Genomic DNA, 21,616 nt, shown 5'->3' with positions numbered 1-21,616 from the left:
TCTAAGTAAGTGTTGGTAAGTTAAAGTTCAAGTGGGAATCGATTTAGCTCCTCGTCACCGATTAAAATAAATAAGTGAAACACGCATTTCAAATCTCTTACGGAACTTTACTTTTTATTATAACGAAGTAATATAATATTTCACCTTCTATATTACTTTACTTACTCGTTTCTTGTAAAATGCGAAAACAATCATTTATGATAGCATTATACCGCCATACTTCCTTGAACTGTACCGCACTGATCCGAGTAAAGACGGACAGGTGCACAAGCAATTCATCGGTTTTTTCATGCCACACCGGACCGTAAAAAATCGGAATGCCGGACAGTAAAATTCCTTGTAGTGCACAAGCGCCCTTAACGATTACAACCTGTATATCATCACGCTAAGACCAACAGGAGTGGAGCCACGCAGGTGAAACCGCGGAGCACAGCTAGTCACTCATAAAACAAAAGCGAAACGAAAACGTCATAGCATTAATCACTAAAGACACAAAATTACCACCAGGAAAACATGACTTCTGTGAAATGGTTACGAATATGAAAAGAAATGCTCCTTATGGTGTACGCCTTGTAGGGTGTCGCCTCAAAAGGAACATTTCATATGTTTGTCACCGTGTATTACAATCTAAATTTATAAAATGGTAAACTGACTGACAACACATATTGAGGACTAAGGTATAGCGTAATACAGTACATATTCCTGTATGTTTAACTCTCCCCCCCATCAGTTCCAAGCCTTGTCGTGGCCGGGGGGGCTCAGTAGCTTGGAGTGCACTCGTGTACTCTGAGTGAAGCTAATTGGACGCGGAGGGGCTGAAAGGCCGGTCTGTCGTCTGACGACACGATTGGTTCGACGGCCAGGGATCCATATAGCTGGCTGGCTGGCTTGAAGGCCGGCTGGCCGGGCTGGCTGGAACCGGCTGGTCACACCGGCTGCCTCGCTGGCTGGCTAGGGGGCCGGCTGGCAGGCTGGCTGAAACCGGCTGTCCCACCGGTTGGCTGGCTGGCTGCTTTGAGCCGCGGCGGCTGGCTGGCATGCTGTCACCGGCTGGTTGTCCGGCTGGCTGGCTGGCTGGCTGGATGGCTGGCTAGCTGGCTAGGATCCTCCGGGGGGCCAGGATTGGCTCAGGTGCCGTTGTGGTGCGGCGAGGTATGGCGGCTAGTGGTCGCGGCCTGGCAATTTGGCTGGGCAAAATGGGGTTGGAAGGTCGATCGGGGCTCGTTTGGGTCTCGTTCCGACCGACTGGCAGGGGGCTGCGCTTTGCGGCGGTGGATGGCGGCCAGAGGCCGCGCGCGTTGTTTTTTGCTGGTAGTCTAACTACCAACAAAACAGGGGGCGGGATCCCGACGCGTCACTTTTGTGACACGCGGTGACTCCTGTAGGTGGGTGTAGGGCGGCGGCTGCCCTGCGACAGCCGTCTGCCAACTCGTAATCCGGTCCGTGGGGCCGGACCGAGGGCCGCCACCTCTGGTGTGAGGTGGGGGCTGCGAGGGAAACCTCTATAAAAGTGCGCCGGAGGGTCCTTCGACGCGTGAATCACGTTTCAGAGGGCCTTTCGGCGCGCGCCCTTCGGCCGGTCGATGCTGGGGTCGAGGGTTTGGGGAACGCCGATGATGGAACGGGGAACAATCCATCATCGGCGAGCGGGTGGCGTGGGCTCGTGTACAGCTTGCGCCGCCCCGGGGTGGGCATTTGGTGGAGGGCCTGGAAACGGGCAAGTGGCGGAGGGCCTGGAAACGGGCAACTGCTGGGCGGGACATGCGGAAGATTGCGAATGTGTACCCGCATCCCGTCTAAAGCAGCGCGTTGGTACACGGTGGGGTTTTGGTCGGTAGGAATCCGACATAACCCACGGCTCCTTCCCCGGGAGCCGTGGGTATCTTAGGCAAGATTTCCCCACTTGAAAAAAAAAAAAAAAAAAAAATGTTTAACTCTCTTCAATAAAATAGAAGAAACATTTTAACTAATACGACGAAAAACAATCCTGAAAATTAGGCTTCACTATAACCATAGTCTAAAGAGAACTTGGAAGTGATTTCACATATGTATAATATTTTTATTTTTTATGCGGTATTATAAATCTTATCTAATGGAAATAGTAGTTACGTAACTGTTTTCAATATTGTTATAAATTAATAGGGTTAGAAAGTAGAAATTTTGCTCTTAACATAAAATGTGTGAACAAACAACACATTAAAAAGATCACAATTTTAATGAAATGCATGAACATACTGTAACAGTTTGTACCGAGTAATTTATCCTATATAAATATTTACTATAATTCTTTTACTAAAACATACAAATCCCATATTGCCTCTACCATATAACAAACAGATATTTCTAGAAGCCCAATTACAATTCTTAGCTAAATAAGCCGGCACACGCTTGGCCGGTTAATATTTTTTATTCGGGTTTTATTTCATTAACCGCGATAGCATCTAGCCACCCACGCGGGATCATAATGACTTGCCATATCAAACTGTACAGTCGGGTGCAGATGTTTTTGGTACCGTTAGAGACAGACATAATAATAATTGTTATGAAGGTATGGTTTTGGATCTGTTTATTGCGGTATATTATAGTTAGTAATTTCGACCGCCTCCTTTACAGTGGTTGACGCGTGAGCGTAGAATCGTGGGGTTTGGGTTTGATTCCCGGTGGAGACGAAGAAAAAAATATATCTCGGTCTGGCAGAATACAGAAGGCTGATCACCTACTTGTCCCTAAAGAAAATCGATCAATGAAACAGATGTATGCATAATGCATCTGACTACACTATAGTTAGTAATTAGAGGATAAAAAGTATCTTTATAATAAACCAGGTCAATATTAAAATTTCTATTAAATATCTGTTTTGATAATTCAATAACTGCAGAAATATGTGATTTCATAAGAAGTAGGAGTGCGCAAATTTTATAGTGTGCCGAAGTTGTTTTCTTTTTAATAATTTCTTGTTCAAATTAGGCTCTTTATATTTACTGTCTATTAATTAATAGAGTTTCATCTTTTAAGATAATGGGTTATGGGTCTAACTGTAATTATCAAACAAATATCATAAAAAACTTTTTCACATGACTGTACAATTGTCGAGTTCGTGTCCCCTACACTTCGGGTGAAAGTTTTAAAGGTCGGCTTCAAATTATAACTATACTTTTATTTGGCTACTAACCCGAAAATTGGACCAAACTTGGCTTAGCCATTTTTGAGGTTGTCTTATTTTAGTTGCGGATAAAATTAAAAATGAGGTAAATGTTATAATCTGTTCATATCTCTACACAAGTAACATATTTTTCTTATATTGTTTAAATTAAAAAGAAGTATGATTATGAAATTTAACGAACTATGGTAGGTAACTAACTCTATGCTTATAAATTTAACGAAGCAAATTTTCTATATTATTATTGAGCACTTCGCTCGATAATGTAGTTTAAAAAAAAACTTTTTTTTCTGTTACGAATAAGTAAAAAGATCAACTGTATTGTTTTTATTATTTTAATACGTTAAAGGTTTAACTTGATATATAAAAATATAATTGTAAACATTAACATGATTACACGTTTGATAAAAATGAATGCATTGCATTGATGCATTTTTACACCATTGCTGAACCGATTTCGATGAAACTTTATAGCAATACCAAAGCGATCATACAAAAAATAATTAAAATATATACTTAACCTCATTAATCAGGCACTAATTAAGTTGTCACTACCCTTTTATGATTAAAGAATGTATAATTGTGTTATTGTGAACGTTTTTGCATATTTTTTTGTTTTATACTGAAGTCCTGTTATGGCTGAACTCACCTAATTAATTATAACTTTTCACTCTTTAATATAATGCATATTTATTTGTAAAAGATTCAGTTTTTTTAACCAACGGGGCCTTATGTTCAGTTTAAACGAAATTGTATTCTGTGTTGATATGGTTAAGGATTGATTTTAATCGTCAGGAATTTGGATATATTACCTTTGTATTAAAAATAGCATGAAGTGATATTCCATGAACAATTTTCACTTGTGCATTACTATAAAAAATCTTGTGTCAAAGTTTCCAACCAAAGTCCTCCCAAAAATTTTATTAATTTTTTGTTAACATTTGGTAGTAATAAGATATTAAATAAAGACTTTTAATGAATTAATAGCTTTTAATATATCCAAACGGTATGTCGCGTCACACTGCTTTCTTCCCGCGCAATAGACTGACATCTGCCAGCATTAGGGAGGGGACGTGGCCGCGCCCGTGTGCGTTCTTGATTTCATCTAACAGTAGGTATGTCTGAAAATATTGTTTTTACTATTTTTTATGCCCTGTGTATGTTCTGGGAGATCAACGTTTGCGGTACATATTTTAGTTTTTATAATTAAGTAAATAATTATACTAACAAAAAGTCAAGTAAGTGATTACTTTCTTGTTCAATCACAAACAGACAATTCCATTTATGTATAAAATGTTAAGATTAATAACCAAATTGTAAATGAAGTAACAAGGCGTTTGTTACATTTGAAATTCAAATAAGATTGCCTTTTTATGCTTACTCATGTAGCTTGGGCGGGTATGAACGAAATATTTAGTATAACCATAGTATGTATGGCTTTTAATATTATTTGGTGTGTTCAATTTTATAGCAAGGCTAGTTGTATAATCTTATCTTATATATAAAATTCTCGTGTCACAATGTTAGTCTGCATACTCCTCCGAAACGGGTGGACCGATTCTCATGAAATTTTCTGTGCATATCGGGTAAGTCTGAGAATCGGCCAACATCTATTTTTCATATGTACCACGGGCGAAGCCGGGGCGGGCCGCTAGTCTTAATATATATAAATCTCGTGTCACAATGTTTGTCCTCAATGGACTCCTAAACCACTTAACCGATTATAATAAAATTCGCACACCATGTGCAGTTCGATCCAACTTGAGAGATAGGATAGGTTTTATCCCGGAAATCCCACGGGAAAGGGAACTATGCGGGGTTTTCTCTGAAAACGCGGGCGAAGCCGCGGGCGGAAAGCTAGTAAGTGTATAAGTAGCTTTGTGTTTCTTATGGTTTACAGCTAATTGTTTCGTCTTATTCGTTGAATCATTTTAATTTCTGATAAGGTATCTAAAATATACAACTTTTAAGTAAAGTATATCTAAAAACTATTAATCTTACCGTATTGAATAATATTTTAATATAGTCATTCTCAGTTATATCAAACTATTACTGAAAATAATTTTAAACGTGTTACAAAATATTACAACTATACATTCATCGGACATCTAAAACATTATAAATATGTGTTAGTATACCTAAAATAAATTAACTGTCTTAAAATGGTTGATATATTTAAACAAAATAGAAAAGCACTCACCTAGCATTTTGCTCAAATCAGCATTGTGCAGATCCGGGTTCTCATCAGCCAGCTTCTTCCTTTCCACCTTCGCCCACACCATGAAAGCATTCATGGGTCTACGTATCCTGGCCTCTTTGAGCGCTTTGGCCTGCCCCATTTTAGTTGTGAACGGCGCCCTAGCATACTGCTGCGTCGAGAAGTCTCTAGATTCGTAAGGATTCCTGTAGTCGTATTGCGTCCTGTAGTCCAGACCATAAGGCAGCGTCGACCAGACCACCAGTTCTGGACTGGTCTGGTCTTGCGCGGAGTCTGTGCTGTTTTCAACAGCCCCTTGGACGTATTGCTCGTAGCTTCTGTGGTAGGTGGGGGGAGACCCGATGCCGGGGCCTCCGGAGTCCATCATACTGTGGAAGAGATTGATCATTAGAAAGGTTAAGTTGCAATGCTAAAATGTACATAAAAAGTGAAGTCTGATAGCAAGGGGATAATTTAATATATGTATTATGTAATAAATAAAAACGACAATAGGTCTACGTATGTAAAAGTAGATGGGTAACCAATATATTCGGTGTCAATTTATTTAATAACGATTAGGTTTTGACCTGGTGAAGTTAATAATTTTTTTTTAATTGAAATCATTTATGACACTACACTATGTTCAATCCTACTAGACCAGAATATACGCGAAATACTCAGGTATATAAAATGCATGTAATGTAACACGATTGAACCATGTTTACAATGTACTATGCTCAATGCTCATATTAGGTAGGTATAATGCAGAACTAGTGCATCCGAGCTTTGCGTATCGGTGGAATTCAGAACGTCATCGGTGTCATTTCGCCGGTATACCGGTATCAGCAACGATATGAGGAAACGGCGGTAACTCGAGACGTTTTATCTTTACAGCTAATCGATTGACGACGGAATAGGAGCTCGACTTAGGTGGTTTCTAAGAGACGCGTCTTTGAATTGCACTTTTGCGGAATTCACCGTGGAAAGTTTTGCTGCGTAATTTGTTGTTTCTTTTTGCACAAACGAAGTTGTAATGAGGATTTATTTATTTATTTATTTATTTATATTTGGGAAACAAACAATACAATATATCATATAAACAAGAGATAACAAGGATAAAGAAGTATTGCATTTGAAGAAATATGAAGATTGAAGATTCTCTGACATAATGTATGGTATTGTTCTACGGAGGTGCGTATAAATAATTTTGTGTTAATTTTGTAAGTGTTATGCAAATTGCCTAGAGAATGTGTTCTTGCGTCAGGTGGTGTATTCGAATCCTTCAGGGAAGTATTCAAAATGTTGAATTGAAGAAAACTTAACTTCCACAAGACTTCCACTATCATTCTACCAATCAACAAACCTATTTATTATTATATATTTAATAGGCAAGTAAACTCGATACAACCTACCACATAGACAAGTACCAGGTAATCATAACCTCACAAGAAGCTATTCCGAATTTATATGAAATTTCAACAATATCATCTATTATTTACTCCAACGTAAGTAAAACCCGATACAACCTACCACATAGACAAGTACCAGGTAATCATAACCTCACAAGAAGCGATTCCGAATTTATATGAAAGTTAGCGCCTCACTCGACACCGCTCGTTCTGAGAACGCAAGCGCCGCTGTGGGAATCACTTTGTTGCCATAATGTGTTCTCTTTTTAACCGACTGTGAAAAAAGGGGATTAAAATCGATGTACTTACTAAAAAGTTTATAGATATTGAAAACAAACAGGTTGAAATGGCTCGGTTTTTTAAAGATACTTACGATAAAATACCTACCCCAAAATTGTTATGCATTAATAGATTTCTATAATTAAATTATAAATAATAAAGTACTACAGCACGTACCTACCTATATTTTTAAAGGGGAAAAATATCTACTAAAAGGGCATGTTAAAGAATTATAACGTAAAATTTTCAGTGTCAAGTAAAAAAAAAAATTATGATTCAATTCGTAAAATTATTGTTTGTAAGGCAATGAATTATTATCTATACATATAATAAATCTGTAGAAGGGTCAATTCTGTACATTGAAAATATTGAAAAAATAAATAGCAGGGGGTGTTACTGGATCGATACCAAACCCAAATATGTGATTAAAAAAATTTTTGTCTGTCTGTCTGTCTGTCTGTCTGTCTGTCGTTAAAACTAACGGTTCGATTTCGATGAAACTTGGTATAATTATACCTTATTATCCTGGGCGTAAAATAGGATACTTTTTATCCTGGAAAAATACGTAAAAAAAATTAATCTTAATTTTTCAGTTTTATCCATAGACGTTGTTCTGTAGAACCGCGAACACACGTTGCGTATTATTATAGGCCCAGCCGTATTTGGGTCCAATAGATATTTATAAGATGTCATTGTCAGAGTTACTCAAAATGGAGAAATAAACCATCCACGCGAAGACCGACATCCGCGCGGACGGAGTCGCGGGCGGAAGCTAGTAATAAATATTATTAATGGTCGGATGACATGCAATTGTATCTTTAGGTTGTATCTTTAGCTATATTATATAAAAATTAAATAATAATAGTGCCTAAAGAGATTCCTAGCTTTTGTGGTAGGTAAATTCTAAATGCTCAGACTATCTCTGATAAAACAGGCAAAACACTACATCACATTACACATATGTAGTATAAAACAAAGCTCTTTCTCTGTCCCTATGCATCCCTACGCATGCTTAATCTTTAAAACTACGCACCAGATTTTGATACGTTTTTTTTAAATAGATAGAGTGATTCAAGAGGAAGGTTTCATAATAAATTAGGTTTTAGACAAAGCAAGCGAAGCCGCAGGCTGAAAGATAGTTACTAATAATACTAAGTTTATGTTTTACGTAAACCGATAAAGCTCCTTACATCACCAATAATAACGTAAACGTCACCACCTTTTAGTGACGTCACAATGCAGTGCACATGCGTTATCGATAGCAACTGGGAATTTATAGGCGTAATTATGATTATGCTAATAAATATGTGATTAGTGTGAAGGACTTATTGTAATAAGCTATAGTTTTTTTTTTGATTAATAGAACTGTATTTTTATAACTATTATATAAAAATTTATTTATTTCTAGGCTTTAAACAAAATGTCAAACGAAGTAGGTTAATTAACAGTTATAAGGGATTACGAAATTTTCCTTATCTGCGAATTTTCTTATTCTTTTCATTTCGTAAGTCTTACTATATTGTTATGTTATAAACGTGAAAGTTTTGTAAGTATGAATGTATGGATGTTTGTTACCCTTTAATGCAAATACTATATACCTACGGATTTTATGATATTTTGTAGTGATGCAGCTTATACACCAGAATAACACATCAGCTACACAAATGCTTGTATTTGCCTGCGAGTTCGACCGCGAGAAAAACCGCGCGACACGGCTAGTCTTCTACAAAACATTAGAAAACTCAAAAGTCTAAGTAAGTACCTAATTATTATTATTGACGTCAATTCTACTAATAAATAAAATTATTTAAAGCTGGGTACACAACACTTATCTGCTTCAAACCATCTGATACAGATGTGTAATACATCTGCCCCATGCTTTATATTATATGAAAAATAACAAACAACGTTTAAAAATTTTAAAAAGTTCAGCTTGTTACAAGTGTCAAATAATATTGTCAATTTATTTGACATGACCCACGATGGTTTATGTTCACTTATTATGTGTTATTTACGAGTTAGTACAACCAATTAGTTTTTAAGTATATTGTAAATTATTTGTTTTATGCATTGAGGTATTATTACTACGTATAGCAACTCAATGGTTTTATGCGGCGCATTTTTAGCTACGTCATAATAAATGATGGTTTAGTGGTTGGCGCCAAAAATTGTGGATTCGATTCCGAATGCGAGACAAATTATCTGATGGATGTTTGTTTTTTTTTCAAATTTGTTTTAAAGCCAATCACAAAACACTTTTCCATTTAAGTACCTACTTTATATTTTATGTGTTTTAATATTTTTAGTTCTTATTTGAAAATTGGCTCATCGATTTCGAGTTATAAAATATGTGAAATACATAATCTATACTAATATTATAAAGAGGAAAAGTTTGTAAGTATGTATGTATGTATGTATGTATGTATGGTTTTCACGCAAAAACTACTGGACCGATTTCAAAAATTCTTTCACCATTAGAAAGCTGCATCTTTACTGAGCAACATAGGCTATATTGCATTTTCAAAAAAATTAGAGATCCTTACCAAAAATGCAATAATGTAACCCAAGGTGTAAAAAAATCCTCAATAAAACTTCTGTCATCGCGTGCGCTGCGGAATCTATTGAAGATAGAACAAAAAAATGTTCTACGGTATTATAGAATGGATCAATATCTACAAGAAAGTCCGCGATACCATATGTCCATCTTCAGTAGTTATGTTACTACAACAACTTTTTTACGTTTTCAAAGTAAATAGAAGTGCCGACAGTAATCAAACCATGTTATCCATACACATATATTAATCCTTATCCCATTAAATGATGTTTTATTATAGACTGTTTCAATACCAGCAAAATACTTTTTAAATGAAAAGAATTGGATATTCCATTCAAAAGATATAACGAATTTTTAAAAGTGTCCATCTACAGAAAATAGTAGGTATACTGTTCGAGCAGGCCGTAGTGCGGGGGTCACGGAGGAATTCTACCAATATGCGTCTTGACGGAACACAGTGGGGTTTTATCGGTAGGAATCCGACATAACCCACGGCCCCTCCCCCGGAGGCCGTGGGTATCTATGAAAGATTTCCCCACTAAAAAAAAAAAAAGGCCGTAGTGCGGGACGGGGTAAAGTTGATTTTCATGTGATTAAAAATTAAACCTATAGTCCAACCTTTCACTGTAACGATATCGCTATCTATGCGGGTGAAACCGCAGGGCATTGCTAGTACATAATAAAATAGTTGGTAGATAAACCTAGGAAATGATCAATAAGTAAACTTACGGTAAATATTAAAATTACCTACCTACGTAAAACTTAGTCAAAGATATATTCTTCAAAGCCTTTCTAAACTGTAAACTGATAATTCGATCACCTCAGAGATCAACTTTATATCTATTCCCTCTACAAACTTTTATCAACTCACAAGCATAAGTTTATTATGCAGTGAACAGTGATCTATAAAATATATCAGTTATTCTTATTCTATCATCATTATTATTACATGAGAAAGTAAACATGGCCGCCTAGCTATTGTTTTTTTCATATTTATGTAAACAATACACATGCCATTAGAAAACTCGCATTCCGATATATCTAAACAATTTTATACAAATAATAATATTTTCATAGTCTTTTATAAATAGAAAACAACTATTTTTACAGTTTTCTGTTTTCTTAATTGCTTTGAAAAACATCTAATCTTTCTTTGCATTATTATAAGATGTACACAGTATGTATTATTTAAATAAATTTGATAGGTAAAATTTCCACTCGAAAGACGAAGACGTATATTTTAGGGTCTTTCTTCTAGTTTCTTAAAATAAATTTGAGGAAAATATTCAAAACAACCTCCTTCACTTAAACTTTTAGTTTTCATATATTTATGTTTCGAATAAAAACAATATTTATTCAAATAGTGTTTCTGCAGTGTATATTTATTTAATTATACATATTTTCGTTTTATCTTACTTAAAACATTTTATCTTACTTAAGAATAATCACCACGCTAAACTCAACAAAATTTTCTCCACGCTCGCTGTTTTCAAATAATCACAGGGTGATGTGAATATTATCAAACAACCGAACACAATAACCATTGTTGACAAACGCGTATCAGCGTTCCGACAACGATCTCGAATGCAACTCGATCAGCAGTCGATTCTTCTCTGACAATCGATTTACTTCCTAATTCCGAAATTGATGCATCACTGATGATTCACTGCTGTCGGTAAGGTCAATGGAACTGTTTTCCTCGAGTTTCAATGGATGTCCTAGTAATGTTTAAATATAATTCGATTTCTTTATTCGATTAAAATAGTGTGTGTACTCAACACATTACACAATATTGACATGCGTGTATGAAAAGTATAGCATTGTTTAGTAAAATATCATGACTTTCTACTTTTATTAAATTTATGTGAAATGAAAACAGGGAAAACTACATGGGAAAAGCTATTACTTACTTTGTATATTGTGCAAAGAATTTTTGTAAGAAATGAAATAGGCAATGAAATTATTCGTAAAAGCCTTCTCTAGATATCTTAAATTTCATTCGTAGCTGCGAAGGAAGAAATCGTAGTAGCAAAAGAACTACAAAGGTGTTTCATAATTAGTTCTCTTTCTTTCAAGTTTTTTGATATGGGAAGAAAGGGAAGAAAGAAACAAATTAGTTATTAGTTGATGCAAAAAAATAAATAGATTATACCTTAACGCTTCCGCAAATTACAAACACTGAGGTAATATAACTATTATTAAGAAAAATACTTCTGTCTGTTTATAGTGCTGGCAAACATTGCATTGTCTCCGATCAACAACATACCAGGAGCTCATAAGTTTACAGGGAGTTGTTACAAACATACGTTTCGAGGAACAACGCTAGTACGAAATAGCAATGTTAGTGAAATAGGCTGAATTTATATAATCATTGTAAAATGGTTTTTTTATTTATTAATTAAAGGAATCCCCAATTAAAAGTGTGAATAATCATTATTATCTTAGGCAATTTAGTTGTTTTTTTATCGTTACATTCAAGATACATGCATGTTTTTTTTTATATAATATGTATATCACTATAAATTTGCGCTATGGTTGTTTTTTATTTCATTATATTATTGTTTAACAATAATAATATCATGAAATCTTAGCAAGCACTTATTTAATATGAAACTTTCGCCAAACTGCCCATAAATGTTAATCTTATCAAATCGGTATTCGACATTTTATCAAAACCGTTTTTGCTTTAAATAGACTTTAAATTATGTAATTTTACGAAACGATTGTAGGCGAACCCACGTATTAGCTATACATACATACAAATTGCTACACACACTTCAAGACACGTTTAACAAAATTGCCAGCAATAATCAAAAATCCACATTCGCACGTTGCCGTTTAGAAATTGCGTGACCTTATCGGCAAGATCGATAAAAAAACTATTAGAAAACCGATAAAAAGATAAAAAAAACGGCCACAGACGTTCAGATTCTGCGAACATAGATAAAGGTGCACACAAACATTGCCGTGTGCATGACTGATAAGCATCTTGATAAGGGCTTATCATGTGCAATGGAGCATATCAAATACTAGCTAGCTACTATTGCATCTTGTTTATTTTTCGGTTCTGATTTAAGGTCGTTTAGGAATCTTGTAAAACGATGATTTATTTGACAGGAAAATGGTCATCATCCTTCATTTTATAATTGTTATTTTTTTCATAGTTTGTATGTCAGAATCTTCTTAATTGTGAGAAGAAAACCCAAGGTATATCAAAATTTTGCAAAAAATTAATTTGGCACAATTTTGACGCAACTGTTTATTTATTTATCTATTCTATGTATTTCAATTACCTACCACAGGTATGATATATAATGACGTTCGCTCACAGCAATTTCCTTCCTCTATCTGATACAATTCACAATATCCCTAAATGTTAATAATTCTACATAATGTTATATTCATTACGGATTCTAAACGTAGTACCTAATACAAACAAATTAGTGCAAATTATCACCAAAATTCAGAACCCCTATTCTAGAAGACGATTTGCAAAAAATGTTATTCCACACTTTCTACATGTTTCCTTTGTCAAAACATTACTACTTTTTAATAGCTATAAATATAATATCAAAACTGCATGCACGTGATATTGCAAATCTGCGACAGAAGGACGTCGTTGCCCTGATATGATAAGAAATGCATCTGATAACAGCTAACCTATTTTAATAACGACTATGCATTTTTCGTTTATACATTATTATAACAAGTGACTTTCCGTGAAATTAAAATAATTAACTAAAATAGCATTTTGATCGCGTTCAAGAAGAAAAATATATTTATCGATTACCTGTCCCGGCAAACGATGTTCTGCCTTACTTTTATCACTTAGGGGTATGAAAAATGGATATTGGCCGATTATCAGATCTACAAAAGTTTCATCAGAATCGGTGCAGCCATTTCAGAGGTGTATAGTAATTAGTAACTTACATTATTTTTCATGTTTGGCGTGGCTCGTTAAAAAATAAAATATCGTTACTCCAAATTTCACTAAAATTAGTTTTTTTTACTTGATGATGATTTAAGATACTCCTGTCATAACAATAATTTAATTACCCTTGCCTATGTCTTCTCCTTACACTATAATTATTTAATTATAATCTTAATACTAAAATGATTTCATTTCCGATTTCCTCTTAACTCCAATCGATTGAAGTAATAAATTAAAGATAATCTAAGATCAGTGATCAATTCCAACTGAAACGGAGCGGGTTTGACGATTTTGACTAATCATTATTGATAGTTGTGATATATTGGCATTTGTGTAACGTGGACAACTGGTTTGGTTAAGGCGTTTCAGACGAGCTGCGTTTTGTGCATACTTATCTATACTAATATTATAAAGAGGAAAGGCTTGTATGTATGTATGTATCTTTTTCACGCATAAACTACTGAACCGATTATAATGAAATTTAGCACACATATAGAGGGTAACTTGGATTAACACATAGGATACGTTTTATCCCGGAAATCCCACGGGAACTATGCGGGTTTTCCTTTGAAAACTCGGGCGAAAAAGCTAGTATACCTACAATTAAAGTTAAAAAAATAATTAAAATGCATAAAGAAATGACAAATTAAATAAATAAACTAGGATGTAGAAATAAATTAAATCAAACATTACATTTACAAAACGGTGAAGAGACTCAAATCATCACTCAGCGTCTGTGACAAAATTTTCTAAATTCATTAAAAATCTAAATATATTTAATAGATTGAAATTAGTGTAGTTGTTGATCCGTAAATAGTTAAAAACGTATCTTATAATTAAGGACCTTTCGTTGAGTGCTGATAATATTAAATCTCAAATATCAATACGTCGAAAACCAAAGAATTCAGACTTAGAAACATAAATGAGACCTGTAAACGTAATTTAAATAAAATATATTTTTATTTATTATGTACTCTAACAAACTCTTTTCCTAACTCATCTGCTACAAATGCAATATCTATCGAATGTTGCTAAAACTATTCTACAAAGTAAAAAGCACAAATCGCTTCCCGTGTGAAGCCACTTTCAAATACGTCACAATAAGCCGACAAGTTCACAAGAATTTGAAACCTAATTTGATGACCCGTCGAACTAATTTCCTTTATCGCAAAAAAACACCGAACAAAACTATGGATACGCAAAAAATGTATTAATTATTTATTTATATTTTAATGATATTAATCCATCTGCCTTTTAAGAATTTCTATGAATGCCACATTGCATGTGAGGTATAAAAAGCGCAGTATTTTTAAATCTAAATGTTAAATTTAGGATTAAATTTAATGAGCCATCAGTCAGCTGTCAAATTTGTGAGAATGTCGTTAATTAATTCTCGAATTAGTTGAACTTGGAAATATATTTTTCTTTATGGACCCAATGCAATGATTTAATATAGAAATTTCTCTTTCTGGCAATATTATTTTATAGCCCTTTATCAAAAAAATAGACTAGGCCTATCAAAATTAGAAATTATTTTTTAGCACCAACATCGTCTCCACAGCTTTCTATTTCAATGATTACGTTCAACTCGTATTAAGATCAGCTGATAATTCGCGTCGATATTTCATTGAGGCTTTTCTTTTTTAATCTGTGGCCTCGTAACATTAAAGGGATAAAGGTTATGTTATACTTTACACGATAATTTGTCTATGAAAGTAACAACATTTTAAAAAGTTCATTAACTAGTGCAGATAGTTAAATCTTAAATATATTAAAGTAGATACTGTAAACTTCTTCTATACTTATATTATAAAGCTGAAGAGTTTGTTTGTTTGAACGCGCATATCTCAGGGACTACTGGTCCGATTTGAAAAATTCTTTCGGTGTTAGAAAGCCCATTTATCGAGGAAGAGTATATATAGGCTATTTATCATCACGCTAAGACGAAGGAGCAGAGCAAATTGAGCAATGCGGGTAAAACCGCGCAACTAGTATAACGAAATATGTACCTATGTATATAGTATTCTCACATTTATCTTTCGTTATTAATTACTATAATTTTTACTAAATATTGGTGTAAAACTACATAAAATCTATGAAACAAGTGTAAATATCTATAAATAATAATTGGTACGGAAAATTGGCAGGGATTCAGAACTCAAGTCTTTTGTCGGTGGAGTCACTAATACACTAGTGACATATTATTAATCTTTTAATTTTCACATTTATGCTTTTGGTGGTATGGTGGTATTTTTGAAACCAAGCTTAGGCAGATCAAACTATATCTATTTACATTACATTACTTACGATAGTGTACAATTTAACAAACTTTAAAAACAAAATCAATGATAGACAACGTTTTTATAAGACGTCAATCCTGCGAAACTTCCAGACTAGAGAAACTACTCAAAACTTTCCATTCTTTATTTCTCATATCTCTTTAAACCCGAATTCCTCAAAATAGTAGCAAACATTAACGCAATACCAGGTAACAGCCGCGTACAGAATATTTCAAAGACAGGTCGGCTGACCACTAAGTAAGACAGGAACATAAATTCTTCAGCGGGCTTAACAAAAATAACAAAATCCAAACCTCTTTAAGAGAGCTACCGAACTATAATTTATGGGAGTGAGTCCGACGGCCAAGGAGGGATAAAATAAACAAAAAAAAATGTCGGAACGGAGACGCAAAACGGCGAAATTGGAAATAATTTTGCGATAGCATCGTTCGACTGTAACTTTCGATTTTATGCGTATGTGACTTCTTTTTGTTGGCCGACGAGTTATGGGAGGGTTTCGGCATGTCTGAAAATCTAATAGATATAACTATCATTTTGATATGCGCCAGTATTCAACATTTTGCTAACAATAAAAGCAGTGAATGAACTGGTGAACGCAGGCAGTTTTCATGACGTGAGTATTACAAACTTGTTAAAAGAGTTATTCTAAAAAATAAAGGATTATTATAAAGGATAGTTCAAATTAATTTCTTCACTGTTAACTGAATTATTATAAAAATATTAAGCTTTAAATGAAGTTGTTTAAGAAGTTGATAAGATTTTAATCTTTTTATCTACTGTAGGTATAGGGATAATGGTTTTAATGATCTAGTTCTGCGTTTATTTAATTTAATTTTTTTTTATTAAATTTTATATACTTATTTATATTTATCAGGAAAAATATATGGAAATTTCGAAAAAGAGCTTCCTATGATAACAGATTCTCCAGAGGAAATCTCTACAGACAATATAGCATCCTAAATTAAACAACGAATCTATCTTTACATTTCTTCTTTGCAATCTTCATCATTGCATCTTTTTGAATGTGACTAGCTGGAGACTGCTTCGACAACTATTATTCTTACGCATCATTTTACATTGATGTTGATGATTTTTTTTAGTTTTCAATATTTATCTTGAGTAGGTACTACTTATGAGAGACGTTTTTTTTTCTGAATGGCCATAACTATATCTATAAGACTTTTCAAGGTTATCTCTTAGTTATCGGACAACCTGTAAACACAAATTCTGTCACACATTACGTGTAGATAATAATTATAGGTAATAAATATAGTTTAAAAAAAACTTAAAAATAAGCTTAAACTTATGAAATTATTGTATTGTCACCGAGCCTTGATACGTGTACAAAGTTTGAATTTTGCCCGTTTTAAGTGGGTCAAAATCGCGTCTAAGGGATCCATTACATACAAATTACAAACATACCTAACTTAAAACATTTATTTAAACATTTATTTATTCAATTAGACTTCTTCTAGAAGCACTTTTGAAACGTCATTAGGTACATATTTTTAACATTTACCACCGATTCGGAAAGCAGTATCTACGGAGAAGAACCGGCAAGAAACTCCATAGTTGCTCTTACAACCTAAGAAACATACATTTGAAGCTAATAAACGCCTGTTATTAAAAACAAACAAACATACACGACAGACAAAACGGATTCCCGTGGCTGGCAATTGGAATAGTTTTCAGGTTTTTTAGTTCGTCTTAAGACACAAAGGTATTCTAACGGTACACAGGCATAGCTCGGGACCGGATTGTTTCTTTTTGGTGACCTCGAACATTTTGGGGTTTTACTTTGACACTAGTTTGGTTCTGGTTATATGGTTTTTGCGTACTGTAATTATGGTAGTATGTTGTTATTTTGATCTGCAAGTTATGTGTTTGCAGAGGTGTCTTTCTGTCTTATATAATTAAAACCTTTATCCAAATTTTATAAGTGTTTGTGATGCTCATTTGTAATATTTGTCTACAGTAACCAGTTTACTTTAGTTATAAAATCGATAATGATTATTATTCAAACTAACAATTAGTTTTATAGGATATCACTATCGATGTGAAAAATATGAATTTGTAGTACTTACCTACATTTACATTTCCAAGTTTTATATTTAGTTTCAAACAGGTGATCTATATTTTGCCTTACCTACTCATTGCCAGTTTAATCTTTATTACTAGATATTAAATTTTTTCTTTATAAATTGCTTTGTATTTAAACATATTAGCAGCTAATAAAAGTGAAATCTAGTTAATGATAAGTTCATAAAACTCACTTACATTTGAGACACGAATGATAAATTACACTAATGTGATCGTGACGAGTAATTCTAGTGTCATTAATGAGCAATCAATCGTTCTTGGTGTATTGACGGACAGACTTAAAAAGTGGATAGAGAAATTAGATACTGCATGTTTACTTAATACAAAAAGGTATGCGTTTTAATGTTATTACTTATTAATAAGTAGGTACATATATTAAATGCTAATTGGTTCGTCTAAAACATTGTTGTTAGACCATTCTTATTTTTTATCATTGAAATTTTTGGGTATGAAATAACTCAAGCGAATTCCACACAATCATTATCTTCAGAATACATCACGACATGGATTGAATGTTTTAAATTAAATGTATAAACTGAAGTTAAAACTATATTTGAACAAAATTGGCGTGGAAGCATTCTTGAAATAACACTACTAATTAAATATGTTAAACAGAATTTTAAGTAACTTTTATCGCAACAGGGAATTATGACAAAAAGCTTACTGGCAACTCTAATTGCGTTCAGCGCCGACCAAAATTAAAAAGAAAAGTCGCACAGCAAGAATCCCGCCTATTTTTAAAAATGGAACCCGATGATGATTCGCCTAATTAATAAACCAATCACGTACAGTCGAGACGCGGCGTCGAGGCGCGGCGGACGTGCGGGCGCGGGGGATGAGCGCTCGGAAATTCGAATACTATATTTTTTCTGCAAGCAAGCATCATAATGTTACTTGTAATTGGCTTGACGGTAAGTAACAATGAATTTCAGATAAATTTAATTGCGACATAGATCTTAGCTTATTAATTTAAACAGAGCAAAAATCTCAATCATTAAAACGTACCAAGTATGTGCACGATCGAGTTCTTTTTAGAAATCATATCATAATATAGAGCTTTAATTAGAAACGTTCTATTGCGCTTAATAGGTCGTATAATGTAATAACTATCATTGCGGACAAAAATTAGAATAGCGCTCAAAGTGAAGCGACGCAACTTTTTACACAACAACGCTGTGAATGTAACTCACACGTTGCTAACAAAAGGCTTTTAATACTGACACCGAAAAATTACGTGAAAAAATCACGTGATTGGCGTTTGCTAAAAAACATCATTTATCAAATAAATGCATTCTCGGGTATGTCCTTGCACAGCGTGACAGCAAAAACTATCGGAATATTAAGTGTTTCGGCAGCGGGTCGAAGACGCGAGAGTCGAAGATTAGCGGCCGCGCGCTTTTTGTTTGCATCAATCGATGCGCTCGCGCATTCGCACAATGAATAATTCAAAAATTGACATGAAATGGCGTATGGTTCTTTTTTTTAAATGAAAGGTGCCCGATTGAGGACTGTAACCGCCTGACGAATTCATTGGTCGACGGCTTTTTGCGTTCAGTAATTGCTGCGTATTCGTTTCAGTTTAGAACTATACTTAATTGTGGGGTTTTACTATCGATTCTTGAAATATTGGAATATATAATAAAAGCCACAAAATGTAGTTATGATAAAGTTTACTGTCAAACCGCAAATAAAATAGCGCCTTGAACGTTCCGAATGTAATAAAGGGTTAATACTTTATCTATGTTGTTTATAATCAAATGTTTTATGGTGTATCTTCAGGAACGTGCTTTTCTATAAACTTGTTTAAATTATTTTTATAAAATAATTCATATAGGTAGGTATACGTCTTTTTTGTAGTTATCAATTTACAAACGTAATTACTAATTACACAAATAATTTAAAGCGTTCAAGTTCGTTAACTTCACTGTGACGTCAACTGAGGAAATGGACTCTTAAATATGTAAGGAATTAAAATCTTGTAAAATATATAATTAAATATCTATTTTTAAACAGTAACAGTTTTATAGGATTCATGCTAAATGTGATTAACCGCTAGAGTTTGCTAAAAATCTGATCATGTTTCACTCCTAAAATGTAAGCTTCAAATAGATAGGTAATAAGTTAATAACCAAATATTTTATGATAACCAAATTTGCTTATTACGATAAAGATATATCAAGATACAGTTAATCATTATCCAAGTAGTTAATACAAAAAATAAATTTCAAATTTTTAACTAATGTTGAAATCTCGCCTATAACAGATAATTGTGCAATTGACGTGAATTTTCTGGATAACTTTAGTATCTACCTAGCTATAGATATAAAATTAACTTTCTTTAACTCAAAATTACTTGCAAGATTTTAATAACCTACATTTAAACCCTTAAAAGTACCTTTACGTAGCTCCATCATGCAATAGTGTAGCAGTGAATAGGTACTATATATAATCATAGACTATAATAATACCTAGTACAGTTTTAGTTGAATTAATAAGTGAAGATCTTGTCTAACCAGCATTCAATAGTGACATTGGAATAGTAGATAAATAGTTAATAAATGCAATATAATAAAAAGTTCATAATTAAAACGGTAATGCTGTCGATGAGGGAACGAAACCATGATTTCCAAGTATATGTTCATCTGAATTCTGGTTTCGATTGACCGAATGTTTTTACCTCGTGTTTTTGATTAAATGGCTTCATCCTGTACTGTATTGTCAACTGGTTTCGCTTCTAGAGATTTTAATTAAAATTCAAGGTAATTATATAATTATAAGACAATGAGCATGCGTTCGTGTCTATGGTTTTGGTTAGGTATGTGGTGTGGAATCATATTTATAACAGAGTTTGATATCTTATTCCAAAGCTTGTTTGACGATAAAATTTTTTGTAATGTTTGTAAAAAAATTATGGCATCATTTTCAAATGCTATTTAAAGCTGTAAACATTACGTAAGACAGGATTGCTTTACATCCAGATATATTGGAAAACTGCCAAGTTACCTATATTACTAATAGTTTATCGAATATACATACCTATAGCTTAGTATGAGAATAAAATAAATTTAATTTGTTAACTTAAATAGTTGTGTTCTGTGAAAGGGTTTCCCAATGGATTAAAAATGTTTCTCACGAAAAATTGTAACTGTTAGTGTTTTACTTACTTGTAAGACGAAAAAGACATGTTGCCGTCCATGGGCTGATCATCAATTGAGCCAGTCGTCAGCATTAGTGTGTTCATTCGTTAACAAACTATCGATATCGATGTATCACACCACTAGTTCACACTGCGTCGACTGGACGCTATCGCACTATGGTGTCACATCACTAGCGAACGTCCTTGTGGCGTATCTGGAAATAAATTGGCTTATATTATAAAATATTAAAAATAGAACTACATAATATAAGAGACAAGTCGTCTGCCTCGTTTGTATGTCTGTCTTTCTGTGGGCAATAAAGTCAAAAACTACATCAACGATTTTCATTCTGTTTTCACTAATAGATAGCGAGTTTCTGTGAAAAAGTCATAGATTTTAATGATTGATAGGATTATTAGCAAATAGCGTCAACTTAAATAAATTAGTATTATCACAAATTAATCGTAAACTTGGCGTGATAAGACGAATTAAGGAAAAAAAGAAAAATATTTCATATATATAAGAAAGAGAACGCAAAGAAAAAAGAAG

At 33.8% G+C, this 21,616-nt stretch overlaps 1 protein-coding gene across 1 annotated transcript in view; it reads right to left on the bottom strand.

The window, feature by feature from the left end:
• Sox15 (Sox box 15 transcription factor) overlaps positions 1-21,616 on the bottom strand; it is a 96,394-nt gene that overhangs the window by 65,294 nt on the left and 9,484 nt on the right. Inside the window, exons 2-3 of the mRNA XM_089710785.1 lie at positions 21,095-21,281; positions 5,361-5,746 (exon numbers count right to left, since the gene is read on the bottom strand). Coding sequence (XP_089566911.1) covers positions 5,361-5,746; positions 21,095-21,171 — 463 coding nt within the window. The 5' untranslated portion in view covers positions 21,172-21,281. The remainder of the gene's footprint in view (positions 1-5,360; positions 5,747-21,094; positions 21,282-21,616) is intronic.

Source organism: Colias philodice, chromosome 25, assembly GCF_061535455.1.
Source record: "Colias philodice isolate Cphi_HAF_F1 chromosome 25, ilColPhil1 Martin Lab GWU primary, whole genome shotgun sequence".
In the NCBI taxonomy this organism is placed as follows: Eukaryota; Metazoa; Arthropoda; class Insecta; order Lepidoptera; family Pieridae; genus Colias; species Colias philodice.
The sequence above is the reverse complement of the archived record's forward strand: the minus strand, read 5'-3'. Positions and strand labels throughout refer to the sequence as shown.